The 23467-nt window shown below is 40.9% G+C and overlaps 2 protein-coding genes and 1 long non-coding RNA gene across 5 annotated transcripts; 2 read left to right on the top strand and 1 right to left on the bottom strand.

Annotated features, from left to right (window-relative positions):
• Positions 1-1245: 1245 nt before the first annotated feature.
• On the bottom strand, positions 1246-23453 carry LOC110845282 (WD repeat and FYVE domain-containing protein 3). 3 transcript variants are annotated; one of them, XM_022091677.2, is made up of 46 exons: positions 23309-23453; positions 22790-23245; positions 22132-22726; positions 21867-22053; positions 21611-21777; positions 21404-21516; positions 20933-21341; positions 20804-20851; positions 20533-20700; positions 20135-20459; positions 19620-20062; positions 19071-19542; positions 18630-18991; positions 18014-18211; positions 17437-17942; positions 17317-17373; positions 16866-17232; positions 16496-16740; positions 12227-12863; positions 11945-12151; positions 11823-11869; positions 11525-11735; positions 11152-11466; positions 10672-11088; positions 8283-8367; positions 8127-8186; positions 7865-8053; positions 7612-7804; positions 7187-7537; positions 6951-7125; positions 6522-6878; positions 6310-6447; positions 5982-6225; positions 5653-5899; positions 5314-5575; positions 5168-5250; positions 4858-5090; positions 4631-4786; positions 4312-4566; positions 3898-4222; positions 3401-3831; positions 2895-3332; positions 2625-2823; positions 2349-2551; positions 1734-1931; positions 1246-1664 (listed from the first exon to the last, which is right to left on the bottom strand). In XM_022091677.2, exons 2-46 carry the CDS (start codon positions 22991-22993, stop codon positions 1535-1537), a joined length of 11652 nt encoding a protein of 3883 aa, XP_021947369.2. In that variant the 5' UTR covers positions 22994-23245; positions 23309-23453; the 3' UTR covers positions 1246-1534. The 3 variants fall into 3 exon arrangements, with proteins under 3 accessions (XP_021947369.2, XP_035704687.1, XP_035704688.1); XM_035848794.1 differs by having other exon boundaries at positions 2628-2823; XM_035848795.1 differs by having other exon boundaries at positions 18654-18991.
• LOC118434695 lies at positions 9667-10573 on the top strand. Its single transcript, XM_035848797.1, has 2 exons — positions 9667-10266; positions 10354-10573. The coding sequence occupies exons 1-2, from the start codon at positions 9694-9696 to the stop codon at positions 10468-10470; spliced, it is 690 nt and encodes a 229-aa protein (XP_035704690.1). The 5' UTR covers positions 9667-9693; the 3' UTR covers positions 10471-10573.
• LOC118434696 lies at positions 15602-16177 on the top strand. Its single transcript, XR_004834186.1, has 2 exons — positions 15602-16037; positions 16103-16177. It is a non-coding gene; the product is annotated as an uncharacterized LOC118434696 (long non-coding RNA).
• Positions 23454-23467: the final 14 nt, after the last annotated feature.

The following is a 23467-nucleotide window of genomic DNA, read 5'->3' as shown; positions in this document are numbered from 1 at the left end:
AGCGTTAAAAACTTCCTCTTCGTCCTTCCTACTTATCTACTTAGCTCTTATCTTACTTATCATCCCATCCTCTCTCTTAACTTACTCGGTTCCGTTAAATCGTTCCATGCAATTATAAACTTAATCAGGATACGACGACTTCGTTTAAAAATTCATTTAAATGCAGTTAACAAAAAAGATTTCCCACTATGTGTAAACACATCTGGCTTCTTGTAAATTTGCCAATTTACGTTTTTTTTTGTCAAATGATAAAGTCGAATCGTAAATTTGCACCGAGTTCATAATTGAAAATTGTATAATACAGATTATTATGGGTTGCAATTTTGAGAAATCTGAAAAAAATTCGCATTATTATTTTTTGCATTTCATTTTTGCATAATCTTTGCATGAAAACCTCGCTTTTTGATTCCTGCATTTCCGATTGAACTCAATTATTGGCTCGGGTCCAGCAACTAATTACATTTTGGAACCGTTCTTTTTTCCTCCTCCTTCCGCACTTTTGTTGAAGAAAAAGCTTTTAACGTCTCTCCAACTTACTCAATCATCTCATCTCATCCGTGATTCTTTTGCAAGAAAGATGTTGGTTGGAGACAGATTCTGTCCTCGTACAGCACATCTGTGACGGCAAGAAGATTACTACCAATATTGCAAAAAAAGAGGTATCTGAACTCGGTTGCAGAATACGCATGTCTCGGCTCATTATCATAATAATGAGCCGAGACAAATAAACACGGTCGTAGTAAAAACAGAAACAGAAACAATGAACTAACAAAGTTTAGCAGGAAATAAATTGACAATTTTTACAGACTTTTTGAACTGATTGAGTCATCGGCACCCACACATGTGTGCACATTTTTAGATGTATTTTTCTCTATTTTCCTGATTTATGGAATCGTTTAATATGTAAAAATATGAAGATTTTGCCACCAGAATTAATAGATTTTCAAAAAAAACGAATCGAGACAAGGCCAGGTGATCAAATCGTACGTATCACATTGAGATGTGATTATCACCTCAACCTCACTCACTTGCTCGTTTAAGAACTGTTTAAAACCTTGTCCGAGAAATGGGAAATGAAGGTGAACTCGCTGTGTTTGCTTGTATGCAAATTACGTCGACGTCACGTCACCATCTCAGTTCGACAAGACAGCCATCAATCACAGGAATTATGGAATTTTGAAGGATGCGATAACACATAAATAGCGCAATTTGTTCCACGGTTTCAAGGCAAGTTTCAAAGACATATTTCATTAAAAATTACACTTATTTTTTATTAATGGAATGTTACATATATCATTTTCTTTTCTCGTTATATCTGTTAGACTAAATATTTAAGACTTTTTAAAGATTTGGTATTCATCTTTGATTTATAATATTAATATTGACTCTTTTAGCTTCGTGCATTTATATGTTGTCTTCTTTTTTCTTTGATAATATGTAGCATCGTTAAATATCAGACTGGTGGGTTGATTTGATTTGATTTCATTCCTTCGTCTTCTTTTTAGTGCATAGTTTGAGGGTTAAAAGGTTTAAATTAATTGTCAAAGGACGAAAGTGACGCCATTGAGGTGAGGCGTCCTTTCAATTGGATAAAACACGGCTCGCAAACCCGTACGGGTTTCAAAATTCGCATACGGAATATTTCAGATTCGAATCTGCTACATCTAGAAAAAAAAATATCAAATGCATTTTTAGCATCGTTATTCGAAGGTTGAAGCCAGATTTTTACTCACTTTGCACAAAATAACTGTCCACAGTTTCGACAGTGATGTTTCCTATCGGTAAGCGTGAATTTGGTCTGACAAGTAGCACATTCGTCAGATATTTCATCCCGCACCCAGTGATCGGCCCGATGACCACTACTCGTATCTGACACGGACCAAGAGTAAATTCGACCTCGAGCATCCCCAACGTATACATTTTTATGATCTCTGCAAATAATTCGAGTAAATTAGAATAATAAATGGTTTGTATCCAGGTTTGGTAATCACACTTTGCGATTTAGGTGTGATTTGTGATGTTACTGGGGAAAGTGAAACGACTTATTTAAAATACATTCTAGAACAAACCAATTTGATATTTGGATTCATTCGGATGAAATTCTGAGCATTTTGCTATGTGACTTGAGCCGATAGATATCAGGCAAAGTTGCATTTTGCATTTGCATGTTAAAGATGAACATTGGGCAATAAACATCGAATCGCACATGAAAATGCTCAGAATTTTATGTCGAATATAAACCTAGATAGTTTCAATCTAAAACGTATATTAAAAAAAGTTGTTCCATTTTGCCGTATAATCAAAGAAACCCTGTTTGTATCGCATATGTATAAAACCAACTGGCTTACTTTGACACACTGATCGCCGTAATGGAGGCCGGTTCAGTATTATCTTTCCGATCATACGCCGTATGCATCGTCATTTTTCCACGGAATATAATCTTCCTCTCCCAAACGTATCCCTCTCGAAGTTTATGAGCTTCCAAAAGAGCAGCTCCATGACTCATTTTTCTCTCTTCATGACGCATTCTAGCAATCTCACTCTCACTCACCTGTAAAAAAAATAATCCTTTAAATGTAACCACTCGAACTATTGAGCAATTAATTAGCATGCAAATTTCTTACTACTTCGAAACTTTCGTCTTCGAAAGATAAACTCGTCTCGCTTTTAGATCCTCGAATTCTCAATGATGATCTTTGTTGTTTTTGTGGATCTGGTTGTTGTCGTTGAAATTCTGCTTCGGTCTCCTTCGAAGCGAGAGAAGAAGGAATCTCGCTGCGGCGTTTGGCTCGTTTATTTTCCGCGTCGTTTTTTCCTCCCGTCCTTTAATTTTAGTTTAATTAATTAATTGTGCCTAAAAAATACAAACTTTTATGAAATTAAGTAACAAGTACCCTTGTTTATCCGAGTCTGAACTATGGATTCGATCCCTTCGTTGTCTTCGTATCACAACTGGCGAATGAATGGAGGGGACCTGCATCTGAGAAGCATTCCCAGACTCGAATGCTTCATTAGATCCTCCTCCCACCAGTCCGCCAGCATTGTCGCTAAGGTTCGCCTCTGTTTTTACAGCTTCATGCACATCCTCCAAACTATCTCTATCCTTGTCCGGATCGAACACTTCGACCGCCAAATGACTGCCACCATCCTTTTCGGCCCCGTCTGTTTCCGCTTCAGCCGAGAAAGGTGGAACTTTAATAATTTCTTCCGTGTCTGAGTCTTCCGTGATAAGGGAGGAATCTTCTTCATCATCCTCCGAACTTTTCCCTTTGATTATGTCTCCTATCGCTTTTTTCCGAATGGGACCTTGAACATAACGGATCGACCACGACCTGAATACGAAAAGATTTGTTTTTATCAGTCATCGTGAAGCGAATCATGGATTAAATAGAAAGCTAACCTCACGATCCCATCCATCGAGCCCGTCATCACCACGTTATCACTATCCCATTCATTCAAGATTGAAAAGCTGACGCAGAGAATGCCATGATTCACGCCACCCCCTGACCCTCCCCCCACTCCAGCAGTGTCAATCCGTCCAATCAACTCGCCATTGACAGACCAGAGATGCAACCAGGAGGAAGAACAGGTCGCAATGTCTCCCGTTAGCTCATTCACCCCGACAGCATCAATTGGCGCAGAATGTGGAACAAGTTGGCGGACGAAGGAGAGTCGTGCCAAGTCCCACACGATGCAGGTCATGTCTTTCGATCCGGACACGATAATGTTGTACGAAGGGGATATGGCGAGACATGTGATGGACTCGGAGTGACCAAAGAGGTGAGATTTCAGTTTTAATTCGCGTTCGCAAACGTCCCACACGGAGACGACCTAAAAGACAAGTAGAAAAATAATTAGTATCATCACGCCATTAATTAAATTGTTAATTATTTCTACCGTATTGGTCGACCCTGTCACTACTAATTTGTCTGATGCTGAACAACACACAATTTCCCCCATGCTTCCCATCGCCAAGTGTTGTTGTTGCTGCTCCCACACAAACAGGGGACGATCCGTCTCGGCATGGCAAACCCGCACCGAACAGTCGGCATATCCCCAAGAGATGTACCGTGACGCGGACAGAAAACATTTATTCTGCTCAACGGCAATGACACAGTTTGGCTTTTCCAACCCCATAATTTGACCCACCGGCCCCTTCAACTCTTTCACTGGCGTAAGTGTTGGTCTCAAATTTCCGATGTGGTGGAAAAATACTTTCTCCCTGCAAAGCAAAGATTTTTTTAAATGACAGGATGAATTTAAAAAGAGTAAAATATGATATACATCTCTAGCAGATAAGGTTAAACTTACCCGGACGGGGCGTGACCTGCAAGTGCTCCCGCAGTGGCGGCCAGAGCGGAAATTGGGTTAGAATTATCAAGTTGTAGAATTCCTAAATTGTACGGTTTTCCAATTCCAAGACTCATTCCACCAATTGAGCTTGTAGAGCCGGAATTGTTTGTCACTCGTTTAATAGGGTGTGGTTTCTTGAATAGTTGTTTCGGAATTTGGCCAAAATTGTTGATAAATCCGATCGTTGCATTCTTTTCGAGGGGGTCGTCAATCCTAGTTGAGAAAATATTCGTCAATATCTCATTTGCATATAAACATTTACAAATATTCTACTTACGAATAGATATCCACATTTCCTTCATAAAACAAGTGATGAAACACATTCACCGCCTCTACAGCGGGAGGACCTTGCTGACGATAACCGAATATCAAGTCTATCCATTCGTGCAAGTGAGATGACACGTAATCAGACTCGAGTGCCATTCGATTAACCCTGTGTCAATCATAAAATTTCAACGCGAAATTCCAACCAATTCATAAATCTAAATTTCTTCTTTTCTGTACCGAATAAACTCTCGCGCATCCCCCTTTGCCCACGGTGGCAGAATCACATCGTTCAACGCAACTCCGTTCTGTTTGTTTCCCAGATCAAAGTTATTGTTGTTCATGAGGAAGTCTGGGAGATAGAAAAATTCTGGGATGAGCTCTTTTACATCGGCCATGTTGTGTCGAGAGGCAGAAGTCCATGCTTCCTTGATAGAGTGGAACATTCTGTCCGCAAGGTCAAAGTGTCCTCCCTGTATCAAAACAAAAGCAAATTCCGCGTCACATTCACAATAAAAAATAAAAACTATTAAATATTAAAACTACGAACCTGTAGCCTAAGAAAATGTTGCGCAAAAGGTTCCATCCGAACGAGATATGAACAAACAATCATCGCCGAGGAGTAATGAGTTCCTGTATTCCATGATTCTTTATTAGGCCAGCCATTGATAATTATTTCATTGCATATGTACTTACCATAATGATATGGCGGAGTCTCCCCGTGTGGATCGTCCCATTCCTTGTATCGTTTCACAAACTGGCCCAACCTACCAGAGGATTGTGCACCCATTGGTTTACTTAAATCACGGAAGGACGTGATGTCATTCAAATCGATAAAGTCGGAATCATAATCGGCCAGAATCCAGGGAAAGACAGGATACTGCATTAAATCGTTGTACGACCGTCCCGCGAGGGTATTCATGTGCATGAGGTACTGAAAGTTGGAGATTTCTCCTCTCTGTGGAAGCAAGAATTATTCAATTTCTTTAAGTAAATTCTTCATAATTTTCACACTATTTATTTATATGCACCCACCACCCAACGCTGTGTAACTGAAGTGTCTCCAATCAGGGATGACAGGAGTCCAGGACTTTGCTCGACGTTAGCCGTCCTTCTCTGCCCAGCCACTGATTGTTTGGCATCTGTCCCCGAATCCGACAAGTTTTTAGATACGGACGTAAACTTGGAGAAAACAACGTTACGAATTTTTCTAGGATAGGCGAGTAAATGGTTGCGACCGTCGGATAAAAATATTTCCAGCGCTATCGGTTGCAACAAGTACCTGGAGAAAGAAAAATATTTAAATTATTATCACAAAAAAATAATTATAATTATAATTATAATTCGATAGATTAATGACTCACCGGCGTTTATGAACTTCGCGAATATCCTCATATCTGAATTTCAGGCAGGTGTGCGTCTTCGTCCTTGGTTTAGCGGGAGAAGGTCCACTTCCGCCGTAACATTGTGGGGGTAATATGGGTTCGTAAGCGTTTGGTGGAAGGTAGTACAAATCTTTGATTTCTCTCGTTTTCAATATCGTAAATCCAGAGACGAGATAAAAATCGTCTTTTCCGAAAAGTAAGAGTCCCTCGGCCGTATCCAATCCTATAGTAGACAATGAAATGTGTTATATAAATTGTTTTTACAATACTAGTCTGTACTACAATTTTCAATTATGAGAAGGGTCACCTTGAATTTGAGCGACACGGAAAATTTGAGAGATTTTTTCATTCGTCGAACCAATCAGGCGTGACAGCATAAATTGATTATCAGTCGAAGCAGCTTCTACGTAACAGTCGGAGAATGGATCGTCTGAGGCAGATGCCACTAAAAACAAGTAATCGTTATAATTGATTAATCAATTAACACATAATAATCCTAAATACGTGACTACTACTCACGTTGACTCTTCGGTGACAAAGTGGGATCGCTTGAGGTCGACAGATTCGTCAAAGTCATCCCATCGTCACTTTCATCCACCGAGGATGTCGATAAAATACTGCTAGTAGTACACCCGCTAATTGTCTCACTAACGAGAGAAATCTGATGTCTGAATCGCTTATAAAATTCTCTCGAGTCTTTACTAATTGGAGGATTTATCCGCTTTATTTTCGGAGATGAGGTTGCCGATCCGATCGAAGAGGTTGATGTATTTTGCAAATCGCCAGTGAAGGGATAGTGAATGTAGAACATTTCGTTGCGAATCATCTTCTTCCTCATACGACAGGGACCCTCCGTTGTATCCATCATCCATTTATCTATATATGTTTTAATTGATCATCCTTTAGTAATTTGTGCCAATCAACTCAAATTTTAAAAAATAATTTTACCCAAATGTGATGGACTAAATGGTCCCCAAAGACCTCGCTCACGAGTTAACTCAACCTCCAACTCTGGAAGTAGCGTGTCTCTCACGAATCGATTCAAATGCCGGATGTTTTCTCCGTAGAATTTCTCTTGTGATTCTAAAATCTCTTTTACGAGAAGAGTTTGACGGATCCCCACCTGAAAATATATAAAAACCTCCTGGATTTCTGATTAAACACTAAATCATTAGAGCTCTCACATTTTGTGCTTTTCTCGATTCTGGCCACTGTGTGACAAGTTCTCGTGTCGTTTTCTCTTTTTCCGAATCCTTTCTGATTCCCGACCTTCCTGCCAGTCGGGTCAAACCCCCTGTAACCTTCTGCAACTTGGACTGAAGTTGTTGATGGATTTCCCACGATTGTGACACTGCTGCGGAATCCTTATGTTTTTTACTCCCCGGATTTGTCTCCGACGCTACGTATGTGAGCCACAATTTGTTTGCCGAGTCGCCAATTTGATCCCGCAGAGACGATAGGGAAGGAGGTTTGGGGGACGAGAAGCTAATTTTGAACGTGTCTTCCACCATAGGCTTTTTGCTGATGAACAAATCCTAAATTAACCAATAAAGTTTCAAATCAATTCTGATCGTTTGAATATTCTCTGTACAATAAACAATAACCTAACCTCCCAAACTTTTTCTGCCGTGGTGGAAATCTCCGAATCTAGCCGGGCCGCTTCCCTTTGTTCTCGTCGACTTTCGATGTCAGCATTTTCATGAATTTCCTCTCCCGGACGGGGTGTGACTCGGACGTGCCACTGGGTTTTGTTGGCACTCTCAAGAGCAATTGGAAGACCGTCGATGAGTTGCATGAGGACACTGTTGTACAAAATAATTAATTAGTTGCAGGAAAATACTTAAACACAATGAATATCTTACTGAGTGAGACAGCCGAAAAATTCTTGTTGGTGGTTTCCAGCCCCAAAAATTACTGTGCGGATCGTTCTCAGCTTTTTTAGTGTTTCTACTTTGTCCCATTGATTGGCACGTCGAGAGAGGACGAATAAGACGACGCGGTTGAAGGAATTAAAAATCAAATCGGTCGTTGCGGGTGGAGTTCGTTTACTTCTACAAATTGAAAATAAATGCAATCCTTATAAATCAAAATTTAAGACAAGACAAAGACAAGTTATTTACATACCTGCAGTGGTTAATGAGCACCAGTAAATAGTCCAACACGACTTGTGGATCTCTCGAAAAACTTTTAACAAACAAATATTTCAGTATTAATTCTCTGTACTACATAAATTAATAGTTACGTATATAGTTATTAATAATAAAAACAAATTGTACCCACCTCTCCAACCACAATTTATCCACCAATCTCGACAGAAAAAGCGCCACCGAGTGCAAATAAGTAGTCATCCTGTCCAAATCGAAAGCTATCAAGTGGTCAAAATAATAAAATTTTAAATTTTGTACTGGGTCTAAAAATTGTAATTATTTCTTTAAAGAGCGTTTGAATACATGATTCTCGTCACAAGTCTCGCGACATGTTTTTGTCTCGCGATGGGTAAGCTGAGTTCTAACAGGGTGACAATTAACCGGATTAAATATTTGCAGAGTGAATTGCATACTTATTTTTCATGTGCGTATATTTAACAAGTAATAATTTTCATTGCAGACCGGAGGTGAACCCCCCAAAACCCCACCTCACGAGGAGTTAACCCCCATCCGCTCTGGAACTACGCGCACATTATTTCACAACAAGAAACGAAAACGTATTTTCAGTATTTGCACGCAGCAACAAAGCTCACTGCTCTGTCTCATTAACTCACTCCGCTGTGAATTAATTCCCTTACCACTCATAAAAGTAAACAAAGTATCTTCTCACCGCCCACACTCTGACCGTGAGTAAATTAGTAAAAGTGGTATAACTGAAAAGTTCGACATGGCACCCATTGGCAAGAAGCTGCGAAAAAGAGTGAAAGGACCGGAAGCTTTCGAAGTGGCCAAAATAAAAAATAAGTACGAGTGCGACATGTGCGACGAACGTTTTGTGTCGGCATATCTACTTGAAGTTCATCGAAAAAGACACTTCAATATAAAGGAATTTGCTTGTGACAAGTGCAGCAAAACGTTTGTCACAAAGGGTAATCTGAACAGTCATCAGATGACCCATTCCGATGAGAGAAAGTTTGCGTGTGTACTTTGTGGGTTAAAGTATAAAAGGTTTGTCTCTCCTTATTCATGTACTTTCGTATTATTTACTGTTTGATTAACCTAACCATTCTTTGAATAAATTTAGAAATTCTGATGTCCTTCTACACATGAGGGTACGACATCCCAGATCCAGCCAGATTGACAGTAATGTTTAGCTAATGATTTTCTAATTTATACATTACCACAATAATCGTTATCTATATTTATATTTATAGAAACAACGCTTAGGCCGAAAAACTCTTACGAAAATTTCGAAATAGAGACTACTGGTGGTGAATTGGTGGCGACATGCATGACTTGCAAGTTCGTGGCGAGTAATCAGGTGTCGCTGCAAAATCATACAAGGAGAGGACACGTCGCCATTCCAACACACGTTTACGCAGACGGTGATGGTTGCAAAATTATGACAAGAGCATTTAAACCTCAAGACTATTATGGTAAACTAACTTTATAAAATATCTACGGTTCCATATATATTTGCCTCGTTTTTATTGTTGGTTGCAGAGAGTAATGGCGGATTACACAAAATAATACTCAAAATTTGGATGAAGGACAACACGATCGGTCTGAGTATAAGTAAAACTACGTATGGAGACGAGGTTCTTGCCGCCCAGAAAAACAAGTCTGTAGTGCAGAGTGCCAGTAACAACACCACCATGCTGAAGACGGCTTGCTCGTCGAGGGTCCTCCTCCCAGAAGGATTTGAGGTGATTTGTAATGAAACAAGAGTCGTCCCCATCCACCCTTTGCAAGGAACTTTATGCAGTTCGAACGGGAAGTGGACAGTTCGCAATATTCTTCAAAAAGTGTGCGTGGACACACTTATGCCCCCAGAAGCTCTCACGTTTTTTGAAAAAGATGAACTCGCCATCATCATCAAAGCAGTGGAAGAGTTGAAGAATTCGTTGGTATTTGGGGACCGTGAACTAGTCTTCATAGACGAAACAGAAGAAGGGGATCGACCACTGGGCGACCCGATTCTCAGGGCAAAGATTGAACAAGGGACTTCGAAAATTTGCAACTTGGAGGAACAGCTGCATCAGGCCTCGCTTCGTGAAGAAAAGTTGCTCAAGGAGTTGGAGGATGAGAAAAAAGCTCACAATGAGACAAAACAAAAGGTAAGTCAACTCTCCTTATTTTCAACTCTAAAATTAGTAATTTGTATTGCATTCGTTGTAATCGTTGAACTGTATTTGAATAATTAGTTGGTGGCGATGAAACGAGAACGAGCTTTGTTGCTGCGTGCAAATTCTGAAAAGAGGAATGAGAACTGTGTTCCCCTCTCAAACACCACCAAATCACCAGTGAAAAGGAAGAAATGACATAATCTTTCTTGAAATTATCAGTTTTTCTTGTGATCAATCATTAGACAGAAACAATTAAAGACAACCTTTTTTGAGTGTTGTCGTAATATCGCCTTGCTTATATTCCTGCCTTTGAATCATGCATTCAGTGTTGGGTCATGCATGAAACATGTTCACATTGGTCACATTACATGAGACTTAGAATTTTTTATTTAATACCTAAGGCATGACCAGCTATCAAGTGGTCAAGTAACGTTCCGAGGAGAGAAGTGTGAAACTGGGCCAGTGTGGTGGTCTTATCCACTCCAGTGTTTATCAATGCAGGACAATTCCCACTTGGAGAATTGCCTCCCAACCCAAGACTCAGCTCGGCTTCGTTGTTCCCCGCGTCGAGGACAGTATCAATGAGGAGGTTCATATTCATGGGTGACTTTGACTGAGTTTGATTCCCTGAGGCGGACATCCAATCAATTATGATCATGCGAAGGACGTCAAGAATAATCTTTTTGGCTGGATGGCTCATAACATTGTCCAAATTAGAGGCAGCGCTGGCCAAATCGTGGGGAAAATCGTGTACAACTTCACCAAGTTTGGGTTCCTTTGAGACAACAGGATTCGCATGTTCGTCCAAAATTCCTAATCGAAACACAAAAGTAGTTAGTCAGTTGCCAATCAAAATATTAGTATTTTTCCACTCACCAGAATCCGTCATTTCTGTCCCTGTTATAATATCGTCGTCATTATCGAATGCGGAATTCAGCCGATCAATTTTCTGTCCCAGCACGACCAAGGGTTCAGAATCGGCAAACGTTTTGACTTCCTCGCAATCATAGAGATCCGCAGGTCCTATAGTGTCGAATTGTTTGACCTCGATGGGCATGACGGTTGCTGCGAGGGCGGAGAGGATTTCGGCCGAGGTGAAAACACTTTGAAACTCAGGAGTGTGGGAGTACAAGTAACATAGGAATTGAATAATACAAGAACCCACGTCAGACTGATAGTTGAATCCTTGCCCTGCAGAAAATAATGTTGCATTAAACATTACATAGGTAATTTAGCTATAAATATATACCTTGTCCAGTTGGTGACATTGCAATGTAAGGTGAACTCCCACTCATCGAATTTGCTGAATATGTAGAAGATTCCGCAGTGATAAAACAGCGGACAAGATTCAACAATGTAATTATTGCATCCGGACAGATGTTGACTTTTCCGTAGAGTGACGACGTCATTTTACTCGACGGTAGGGCGAACACGTAGTGCCAAATTGCGTCCAGCGTCATCTAAATTGGTTTAAATAGATTACAAAAATAAAATCTTCCTCAAAATTATCCCAATATAAATTTTAGAAACTATATATAAATACTTACCGGATCTCCCTCTCCAACTTTCATATTGACATTCCTCAGAGGTTGACCTAATTTGTGAAAAATAGAAACAAATTTCTTTTAGCCACTCACTCTTCAGCTTCGCTAATGACAATTATTCTCACTCAGCGTCATGGCGCACATAATGAGCCACACTTCCGTCGGGAGGATATCGTTGCCTTCTGTTTTGACGTCTTCACACCTTTGGCCCAGCAACCAACTCAGTCTCCCCCACCCACCAGCAACTTGTCGTCCCGCAGATCCCTTTCCTGTCAGACCGGACGCGATACTTGCCACAGTTGCGCCAGCTGACGACACCGGAGAAGATCCCCCTGAAAAAATTTAAATTATAGTGTCACCACGACATGGTTTAAATTAATCATCCTTAATCAATTTTCCACACTCACCTGGCGAATCATCATCCCCAATCCCCAACTTGGAATCTTGCTTCTTCAACGGCAGTATTGCCCCCCGCTGTCCAGATACAGAATGGTACGTGATCGTCCTCCCGAAACAAAACGCGCTCGATGCTCCGTCCCGAAATTTGCTCTTCAATGCAGGGCTGCTCGTCAACAATAAGAGAAGAATTCTCAAAGACCACAGTATCGTTGAAGGATGGAGATGCGGCGCGGCAAAGAGGAGGACAAAGTCGAACCCTAAACGTGTCACGAGCTCTTCACAAAATCCGATATTCAGCACTTTCCCCGTGTACATTAAGGAATGGATTAACTGCAAACACTTATTTCTGAGTTCGATCGTCTCCGTGATACTTGCTTCCCGCTCCCGACTGCTTGAAACAACGCTGACAACGGGCAACGCTCCAACGACAAAGTGACCAAAAGTGATTAAATCTTGGGAGCAGTAGACGCCTTTATTTTGGGCGAGGAGATGGCTCAATAGGAGGAAGATGGATTGCTGGTTGGGTGACGATTGTGACAGTCGTCGTAACAGTTTTGGTACGATGGTTGCATCGCGAAGAATTTCGAGAGAATTTTTGCTATCTTCGGCCAACATTTGGAGAAAGTGTTCGTACAGGGCTTTCTCCTTATTAAACAAAATAAAAAAATTAGTCAAAGAAAAATTATGTACTATTTAAAGAGATGGTGGCAAGTTGAGAAATCTTTTCACAAAATTTTAAATTTCGTGCTATACACCTGAAAGTTGGCATGTACATCCACCAATATAATAAACAAACATGGCTCCATTCTGACTTTAAATTGGCAGCCCTTTCACCCCTCCATTGAATTTATAATTTTTTCGAATTTCAACAATGAGGAAAGTAAATAAAGTAACATTGGTCGAGAAATTTAGTAAAACAGAAGAAGAAAAACACAACGACGAAAAGAAATATACTTTTGTGTGCAATGGGGGAGGCAGCGAGACTTGTAGAAAAGCATACAATAATAATGACAAAAAAAATTTAAGCAACACATCGACACGTATCACAAGAAAGAATCGGCGTTATTAAAAGAAATCCCTTTTACTGAAAAATTTAATAAAAGTGAAGAAGACCGGACCGAACAAGAATCAAAATATACTTATGTCTGCACAGGAAATAGAGTTAAAGAATGCAAATATAAGGGAAACGATCATCAGAAATTCAAACAACATATCTCCGGAGTACACAATGCATCTAATGAACAGTGAGTAGCATTTCAAGAAAATATATAGATCTCCCTAATTAATTTTATTGATGTGTATAGGAAGAAAAAAGCAAACTTGATGAAAAGACTGGTAAGAACCAAATCAACTATTTCCTCTTATGTTAAATTGCAAGAAATTGCAAGAAACGTTCCACTGCTCAAAATCGAAGATGAAACTTCCGATGACGACGAAGCAAGTGCGTCATTTCAAGAATTTGATTCATTTTATGATGACATGAAAGCTGTAGACGGAGAAAAGTTACTTCCGTACCATGCAACGCTATTCGTCGCGTATTTTCAACCTCCAAACGCATGGAATGAAGATTATGGACCCATGCAGACGTTTCATATGGAAAAACATACGAAAAATTTTAATTTTTTTCTGTATTTTGCGACCTCTCGAAAAAAAACATGCGATCATTTGACGAATAGGAAAAAATTAGATGATGACGATCAATCAGAACTCATTAAACTAATTAATGGTGGTGCTGTCTGTTACAGACAAGTTAGTAAATTACACGTTTTAGTCTCAGTTTTCCCAAAGAAACTAATAATTATTGCAATTATTTCCTTTACTAGCGTATAGCCCGGCCAAGGCCGGGTTCTAGGGTTCCAGTGGGGGGTGTGCCCAAAGCGAAAAATTCGTCATACTATACTTTAAATAATTTCCACTGGAGACTTTGTCATACCACATGCATACATCAGAGTGAGGGTTTGCCCAAGTCATGCTGCATTTTAATTAATCTGGTCACAGTACAATTTGATTTCCCCCTGTGGGAGTAGTTGAATAGCTAATTACTTAAATTCCCGTCGTGTGGGAGTAACTGCATAGCTAACTATTTAAATTCCCACGCTTCACGCTCCCGTTAAGTTCCATAAACCCCATTAACTTCTACAATTAACGCCAAGCTATTGACGGATTCGGATTCAGCGTCAAAAATACATTCAAATTGATATGCGACATCACGAATAAGCCATATTTACCCCCCACGGTCACGGGAAGGTCACGCGGGCCTCGGAGGTCAAAACCATTAACGGCGTTGGATTTAGCGTCAAAAATACATTCGAATTGATATGCGACATCACGAATAAGCCATATTTACCCCCCACGGTCACGGGAAGGTCACACGGGCCTCGGAGGTCAAAACCATTAACGGCGTTGGATTTAGCGTCAAAAATACATTCAAATTGATATGCGACATCACGAATAAGCCATATTTACCCCCCACGGTCACGGGAAGGTCACGCGGGCCTCGGAGGTCAAAACCATTAACGGCGTTGGATTTAGCGTCAAAAATACATTCGAATTGATATGCGACATCACGAATAAGCCATATTTACCCCCCACGGTCACGGGAAGGTCACACGGGCCTCGGAGGTCAAAACCATTAACGGCGTTGGATTTAGCGTCAAAAATACATTCGAATTGATATGCGACATCACGAATAAGCCATATTTACCCCCCACGGTCACGGGAAGGTCACGCGGGCCTCGGAGGTCAAAACCATTAACGGCGTTGGATTTAGCGTCAAAAATACATTCGAATTGATATGCGACATCACGAATAAGCCATATTTACCCCCCACGGTCACGGGAAGGTCACACGGGCCTCGGAGGTCAAAACCATTAACGGCGTTGGATTTAGCGTCAAAAATACATTCGAATTGATATGCGACATCACGAATAAGCCATATTTACCCCCCACGGTCACGGGAAGGTCACGCGGGCCTCGGAGGTCAAAACCATTAACGGCGTTGGATTTAGCGTCAAAAATACATTCGAATTGATATGCGACATCACGAATAAGCCATATTTACCCCCCACGGTCACGGGAAGGTCACACGGGCCTCGGAGGTCAAAACCATTAACGGCGTTGGATTTAGCGTCAAAAATACATTCGAATTGATATGCGACATCACGAATAAGCCATATTTACCCCCCACGGTCACGGGAAGGTCACGCGGGCCTCGGAGGTCAAAACCATTAACGGCGTTGGATTTAGCGTCAAAAATACATTCGAATTGATATGCGACATCACGAATAAGCCATATTTACCCCCCACGGTCACGGGAAGGTCACACGGGCCTCGGAGGTCAAAACCATTAACGGCGTTGGATTTAGCGTCAAAAATACATTCGAATTGATATTCCAGTCGTTGCAGGTGGAGTGTCTCAAACTAAACTAATTAATTAATAGTGTTTATCAAGATCACTTATCATGATAACCACTATTGATGAGTGATGTGAGCACACTCAATTTTAAATTGAGTGTGCAAGTAATACTTGCACACTGTGTTTATATATTAAAACATTTAATTTGAGTTTGATGGCAAGTGTACGTACGTGAAAGTCACGTGCAGGCGAAGTGAGACTCATGCAGAAAATTCATGCATGCAGTGGTTGCTCAGCTTTCCTCTTTGTCTCTTCTACGGGGCAACTTGCATTGAGAGCCACAGGGACTCAGTCAGCGACTTAACACTAACGCTTTATTAGAGTGGATATAGGACTTTGTATTTTCTGGCAAGACGACTCAAAAAAATCGTGAAAACGCCTTTAAATGGCAACAATATTGGAAAGTAAGATGAATTTTACTCTGGTTATGATAATAGAATTTCAAGCCTAAATTATTTTTGTCTTATAGTATGTAAATCAGATGAGAAGGAGGATGGAGCAGGATGGAAATACCGTGACAGTTGAAATTTTGAATAAAGGACTACAAAATAAAGTTGGTTACGACAAGCCAATTTCCTATGAAAACTTCCATAAAGCACGTCGTTTTGCAACACAGAACCGGTCGTTCTTCCCTTTGCCTTTACATCTTCTCTCAGTAAACAAACACCCCCCTTTCAAGAAATATACTTTGAACAAGAAATAAATTTATCTTTTGTTGCATTAGTTTTGCACTTTAAATTTACAAACACTTCTAAATTATATCTCAATGTGTGTTCAATAAACTCGCTCATTTTATGCCGATCCAAAGATTACGCTCTCGTTCCCTTCTAATTAATTTAAAAAAATAGATATAGGAAAATACCAGGTCGGCATGACTAAAGTCGAAATGAGTTTGAGGTTGTTGTTGGGATGATGATGAGTCTGGTGCTCCAAGCGTCACGGTGGGTTTGATATTAGACGCCCCCAAGAAATCGCAAGGGGTTGAAGCCACAGATTCTTGGTCGGATTTTACTTGGGTCGAGTCCGAACATGGGGATGGGTGGCTGAAGTAGACGTTGTTTCCACACCAGATGTCCAAATCACCGAGCAAGTCATTAAATCCTCCGCCTGCAAAAGCGTAATTTTTAGTTGGAGTATTAATTTGTATTGAATGTAAGAATTATTTTTTAAAAAATCTGTTCTCAACTACCAATTTTGAGACCCTGCAGAAATGCATAAAAAGTTCTACCCACCTCCCCCATTTTCCTTGATTGAGCCACACTCGGTCGATACGAGACCAAAGACTAGATGCAGCACCCGCATAGACAGCAAACTTTTCTTCTTCTTCAGCAAGTACCCCAACATTTGGGATGAGCCTCGATCAAGTAGATTCGCACTTGTCAACCCGTTCACGCTGTTGCTCTTCACAACGCAGACGAGCGCCTTAAGGGCAGCGTAGAGAGATTCTCCTGTCGTGGCCATTGCGACGAGACCAATCAGAATCGGAATCCCTCCAACGGAGAGCACCCCCTTTGCGACGGGTTCAGGATGAAATATTCTGACCCCCAGGTAACCAATCACCACTCCGCCCAAGCAGCGACTAGGTCCCATTAAATGAACCTAAAGAAATAAGTTCAATCAAATAATATGAATTTAAAAATTAGAATTTTGGATCTACCATCAAATACTATGTTTGTACAATACCGCAGAGTTGTGCAGGATGGAAATTGGGGTCGCATTTTCGTGCGAAGATAACCCAAGCTGGAAGTAAATTTAAAAAGAATGAGGTACATTTCACTAACAAAGTCATCACCATAACCATACCTGTTTCGCAATAGCTTTGGCATCCGTCTTGGAATATAGTTTTCTAATTTTCGCCAACGTCAATTGCGACACGGCGAGGGCATTGAGTCCAAACATTATTTTGTCTTCGGCAACAAGTGTGCTGTGATTGTCTGACTGCAACTTGACAGCCTGCCAACTGCCAGGATATTCAGGTCCCAGTTTCCAAATCGTGTGAACAGTTTGCGAATTTGGAACCCAATCCTCAAACAAGTGGCAGACACCTTGACGCCACGTCAACCGCGACAGTTTCCTCCAAGCGGGTGGCGTTCCAATGAAAGCACTATAGCTCGCTCCTTTTGTGCGGTGAGGATAGTCGAGTTTGCATGAGTGGGTAGAGCGTCCATTAATATAAATCGTGAATGGGTGGTTTGACGAGGGGGAGAAAGTAAAGAACAAGTGACACCACTGGTTCTCATGGATCAGATCAGGACACCAGACACGAACCGAGTGAGGTGGACTGACATCGGGTTCCCATTCACCAATTCCTAATATACAAGAAAAACAACATTTATTTTACACGTTTTACACATTTAATTATTACCACAAATAAATTTACCTTGTGGAGGAAGTTGTGTTTCTCGCGTGGATACGAGCAGCGCCTTATCTCTGGCGGACACCGTTATGCACAAAGTTAGCCTCTGAGTTCCATTCACTTCTTTGACTACGGTCAGAATTCTGATGGGATGTGGATCTGCGCGTGGGTCGCTAAATTTGTCGACGCAGAACCAAGTAGAATATCCCATCCCGGTAGTACCTGTCCACAACGAGATGTGTTATAATAACAGCACAAATTATGCTTTACTAAAATAGTTGAAAGTATTATAAAATATTTTGTTAGTTAAATTAGTTTGTAATCAAAAGTGTTATGATTTACATAAAAATCATTGCCATACTTGCACAGCTAATAGAATGTGGCTTGAAAGCGAAATTGATTGGGCTATTATTGTGAAGCTGGAATTATTGGCGTTGCAAAAAAAAAAGAGTAGAAACCTTGATTAAATTTTAAACTTGAAGCTCGAAATTAAGTAATCTTTTTTGTCTGAGAAGATTTTGACTATAGAGTTACCTTTTAATTTAATTTTTTAAATTGTCAATTTTTTTACAGAAATGCAATACAGTTATGTTCACTTTTCCAAATGCAACAAAACACTCAGCAAAATATAGCGAATTACCAGGAAACCCTCGTTCTCCCATACCCATTCCTGTCGCCAGGAGAGTAGCCGAACTAAAGTCGGGCGTCGCTTGCAGTCCACTGGGAGCAATTGAAGGTAGAAATAGACATCCAAATCCTTCCGCAGACATGTCAAACTCGATGAAGGATGGGAACGGCGTCGTCGAGTTGGAGTAGAAGGAGGATTGTGTAGATGACTGAGACATGTTGGAGGAGTTGGACGACTTGGGAGTGGTCATCGAGACGAGGGACTTGACTCGAGAGAGTGGTACCGGTCCGTAGGTCAGACTTGATGATAACGTTGTCACAGGAGGGAGGTAATTTCGTTCGCAATTTAATGGGTTTCCGAGCCGCATGAATCGTCTGAATAAATTCATAGATTTTTTTGGTTGATACAAATGTAGGTATAGTATTTACATATTTATACGCCGGAAATTTATACCTCAAATCTTTCGAAGACAAACAATGTGTTGCCACTCTCTCGAAAGCATAATGGATTGGTTGATGAAGAGGATGTTGTTCGTCACTCAATGCGACGGAGCAGTGTTCGAGAATATCTTCCGTTAGCCCCGCCTGGGACATGACCTGCTGATTCTTCTCACTTCTTACGAGACTTTTAACCAGTTCAGCACAAAATAATTGGCACATTGTTTGCATTCCTGTTGAATTTGACGTAGAAGAAGAGTCCCCAATGAATACTGACGGGATCAGTTTAATCATGACGATTACAACGGCGGAATGAATCACGACGGGTTCCGGAGTTGGGGGACAAAAGTTGAGACTCCCGATTGCACTCTTTTTGACGGGAATTAGTCCCAAACCCGGTGCGGGACTGGTGGGGGTCGAGTTTTCCGCGGTGGATGTTCCCCCATCGTCGCCAGAGATCTGTTTGCGAGGAGATCGGAATGCTCCGCCTAACAAAACAAAAAAAGCAGAGTAAATTATGACAGCATAAAAAATCGCTGCAGTACTAAATTAATTTACTACCAACCTAACGACGCAGGCAACGGATTCCTTTCATAATTATCCGTCGCTAAATCGTACAAAAGTCGAAACACGAATACGGCAAAGACCAATATTAGGGGAACCTTATCCTGAAACGTTAACGGGTCCACACTTCCAGGACACGTGGTGAAAATTGTGTGAAAAACATGCAGCTTGTCCTGATCCCCTCCTGGTTGAGATAATAATTGTACGTTGTTGAAAGCTTGTTGTTGTGACTGAGATTCGTTATTAGTAATACTGTTCGTCAAAGTGGGTGAAGAATTATTGGACGAGGAAGAAGTGGGTGGTTGTGGTGGTGGGAGGAGCAGTCCACCTCCACCTTGGATTGTCTGATTTTCTCTGGAAAAGCATCCCAAGAGACGAAGCGTGTCGGCCAAGCTTGGAAGACAGATTTCTTGATGAAATAGTTTTGCATTGGCTGGCTCAAATCTGCGTAAAAATATTTATGCACTTTCAATTTACCCGAGTTAAATGAATTTTAATGAAACTCTTAAAACTTACCGCATCGCGAGTGCAAAGCAAGTGAATATTAACTGAATTGTGTGCATCTTCTCGCGGATTTGGGTACTTGTCGCTGTAACTGAGGAGGTCCCTGGCGCTAGTTGACCCTCCATCGAAACAAGGACACTCATTAAATAGAGGAAACCGCCCGCTTTTCTGAAATTGGTTCGAGCTCGGTGACTTTCCCTAAAGCAGGAGAGGAGGGCGCTGAGGATTTCAATTTTCAATTCGAGTTCCGTCACGCAGTCGGAAGAGTGGAGGAGGACAAGGACGGTGGACATGTCTTCTTCCCCGCCTTGGCTCATAAGGAGTTGTTGCATCAGTCCTGCAAAAGAATCAATTAATTAAATAAATCATAATACTTAAAATTAAGTTGATAAAATACTTATTAATTGTACCCAAAGTATACGGTCGAATAGAAGTTGAACACTTGATCAACTGCACGGTGCATCTCGATCCATTATTTTCTCGAAATATTGTTACATTTGAATTGTTCCCTGACAGGACAAGAGTTAGTAATTCGATAACGACTAGACCCAACTCTTGCTTCAGGTGAAAATTGGGATCTGGGATTAACGAAAAATCAAAATATTTTGATTTCATTATTTAATGTAATCCTAATCACTCATCACTCAAATTTTCAAACTTGTTTTTTTCTAATTCTCGTACCCTTTCTATGATCCGGCGCCTCCACATCGCTCCCGAACCGATGCAGACCTATATTTATTGTCCATACATATTTAGGATTAGATAGTCTTATGTATACTGATATCATTTATGTACATATTCATAACTTACATGTAATCATCACTTCAAGGATGCCCACCTCGCGAAAAACGTCTTTGAATAAGATGTTATGCTTTGTCAAATTCAACAAAATTTTGACACATTTCAACTTGAGCCGGACTTCATGTTCGATATCGGAAACAGGATTTATCCCAAGACTAAGACTTTGCTTTCTAGTACTGGCCGAGTTCCTATCCGAGGCATTATTTCCAAAATTGTCCAACAAATAATTCTCGCTAATGTCGTTCTTCAAGATGCGTGAGATCGCGATAAGTTCCTTGCAAGGAGTGAATTGTAGCTGAAAAACGACAAATTCCACCAGTTCGAGATACTTTTGTTGCACATCGGGTGGCTTGTGTATGAGTTTCTCTGCCATTTGGGGGAGGGCTGAGTCGACGATGAAATAGTTGGAGTTGTCCGCCTTAAATAGGAGATGGTACAAAATTACTAATTATTCCGAGTGAAAGTTTTTTGAGGGCTTACCTTAAAAACGGTTGAGATCGATTCCAACGCCACAGAGGAGAGGAATTGTGTCGTGCAGCGAGAGAAGACTGACTGTAGGACTTGGAATGCGGGCAAGTTTCTGACTGTGCTTCCTGCAACATATATATCAAATAATAGATTGAAATAATAGATTACAATTTCTCCTTAGTTTGTCAAATAATATTTACATGATTAGCTTGTACTCACCCTTTGCACCGAGCGGAGGAAGTTGGAATGTTGGTAGAGAAAATGGTGAATTAAAATTGGCAGTATTTGGCTTCAATGCTGTCGTTCCGCACATTGTGAGCGATGCAACGACAAGGACCAAATTCCGAATTGCTTCTTGACTCTCACCCGATGCATCAGATTCCAACCTGTAAAATTATCAAATTATTTATTAAACTCGCATCCCAGATAATACTTGATTCTTATCACTGGTCTGGTATCATTGTAAATTAGTCACCTTAAAAGTACTTCTGTCAAAAACTGATATCCTTGACAAGATTTGAAATCATCAAGCAAAACTTGTGAACAATCTGCAGAGTCTTTGAGAAAGCAGAACACTGTGAGAACCATTTCCGTGACTTCCAATGGCGTAAGGACCGATCCTCGTCTGAGATTCTCAATGCAAAGTGAGATACACCCCTTATCTAGAAATTCAAATTATAATGATCATTAGCAATTATGTCCATTTTATTTTCTACACTTTGTTTAAATAATCAACTTACTGTGAATGTATGACAGAACGGGAGGAGTTAATCCGTGCGTAGATATGGTCATCAACACCTCCGCTGCTGATTTCCTCCACATTGCATTCTGCGGTGGGCAGGTGGACGTCACAGCAGAAAAGAGAAGAACCAAGTCATCCTTTTTAGCCAACTCTTCTGCCGGCGCAGGATGGGAACTGAGGCGGATGAGAAGTTGGACAAAAATCTTTTGTAGGAGGAGACGTCTCTCCATTGGGGAAAAATCGGAAGCAGGTCCCTTCGTTTCGGGGGGTTGAACTTCCGGCAAGTCGAAAAATAGGTATAAGCATTTCACCAGGGTGGACGGGACCGAGGCTCCCGTCATCGTATCCACCAAACCCTGTTCCCCTGCCGAGAGCAAGTTCAGCGTGGAGAGGAGGGTCCATCCCCGTGAGTCTTCCTCCGCTTGGTGCGACGCTTCTAAAAATTTGGCGATCGCAACAGCAGCTGCTTCCGTCGATTCGTTAGCGGCACGTCGCCTCACTTCTGACACGATCAGTTTCGACACGGCCAAACAAAATGTATTGATTTCTGGGAAACGTTCCGCCATTTCCGATGCTGCTGCAGTGCTGAATACCTAATTTTCAAGAGAGAAAAATTGAAAACCAATCAATCTTTCGCAAAAATTTGTGGCACAAACCTTGCAAAATAGTGGTAGCATGTTGTAAATCTTGTCGTCCGAAGGTGAATGCACCCATTCGCCAAACAGTTTCCTCAAATGCATCAATCCCAAGGAAATACTTTGACCCCCGTTGGGCGAATTGCTGGAGTTTGGGCCGGAACCACTACCCCCGCCACCCCCACTCACCCAAAGTTTCCGCATTATATTCATACTTCTTTCCATCCAGGGGCAGAATATATTTGTCTCTCACAACAATTAAAACCTTACCTTCCACACTAATAAAACAACTACACTCTTAGTTTTATAATACTTTTTGTCGTCTTTCCTTCAAAATGTTATCTTCTTAACTACTTAAGTGTCATTATGTCCACTCCAAACTATTATTGTCTTTGTTGTATCAACATGATTATGATGATATTCTTCTTCTCTTTGTGACGACACCATCTTCTTTGTGAAGGGACGTTAATACGTTATCTGCAAGTAAACATTCAAAGGTTAAAGAACAAGTTTATCTAAATAAATACCAAAATAACTCACACACGATAATTCGGCTCGAAATAACTCGGGGAGGAAACTCCCTCATTCTTTTCGATTGCTGATATTTGTCCAATGTGACGATAATGATTGATCAGTCCATATTCTACACTATTGATAAGTCCCAACCCACCCAACCCACAATTCACAATTAGCAAAAAA

Source organism: Folsomia candida, unplaced genomic scaffold (genome assembly GCF_002217175.1).
Source record: "Folsomia candida strain VU population unplaced genomic scaffold, ASM221717v1 Fcan01_Sc002, whole genome shotgun sequence".
Lineage (NCBI taxonomy): Eukaryota > Metazoa > Arthropoda > Collembola > Entomobryomorpha > Isotomidae > Folsomia > Folsomia candida.
This window is presented reverse-complemented; position numbering and strand designations above follow the sequence as displayed.

What these genes read in the sequence shown, in the direction of transcription:
- LOC118434695 (XM_035848797.1), top strand. Translation starts at nt 9,694, where the DNA reads ATGAAGGACAACACGATCGGTCTGAGTATAAGTAAAACTACGTATGGA. An exon ending in ACAATGAGACAAAACAAAAG is followed by an intron (nt 10,267 to 10,353) that starts GTAAGTCAACTC and finishes TTGAATAATTAG; the next exon opens with TTGGTGGCGATGAAACGAGA.
- LOC110845282 (XM_022091677.2), bottom strand. Translation starts at nt 22,993, where the DNA reads ATGGAAAGAAGTATGAATATAATGCGGAAACTTTGGGTGAGTGGGGGT. An exon ending in TTGTCTTCGAAAGATTTGAG is followed by an intron (nt 18,992 to 19,070) that starts GTATAAATTTCC and finishes GAATTTATTCAG; the next exon opens with ACGATTCATGCGGCTCGGAA. An exon ending in ATTTAGTCCATCACATTTGG is followed by an intron (nt 6,879 to 6,950) that starts GTAAAATTATTT and finishes AAACATATATAG; the next exon opens with ATAAATGGATGATGGATACA.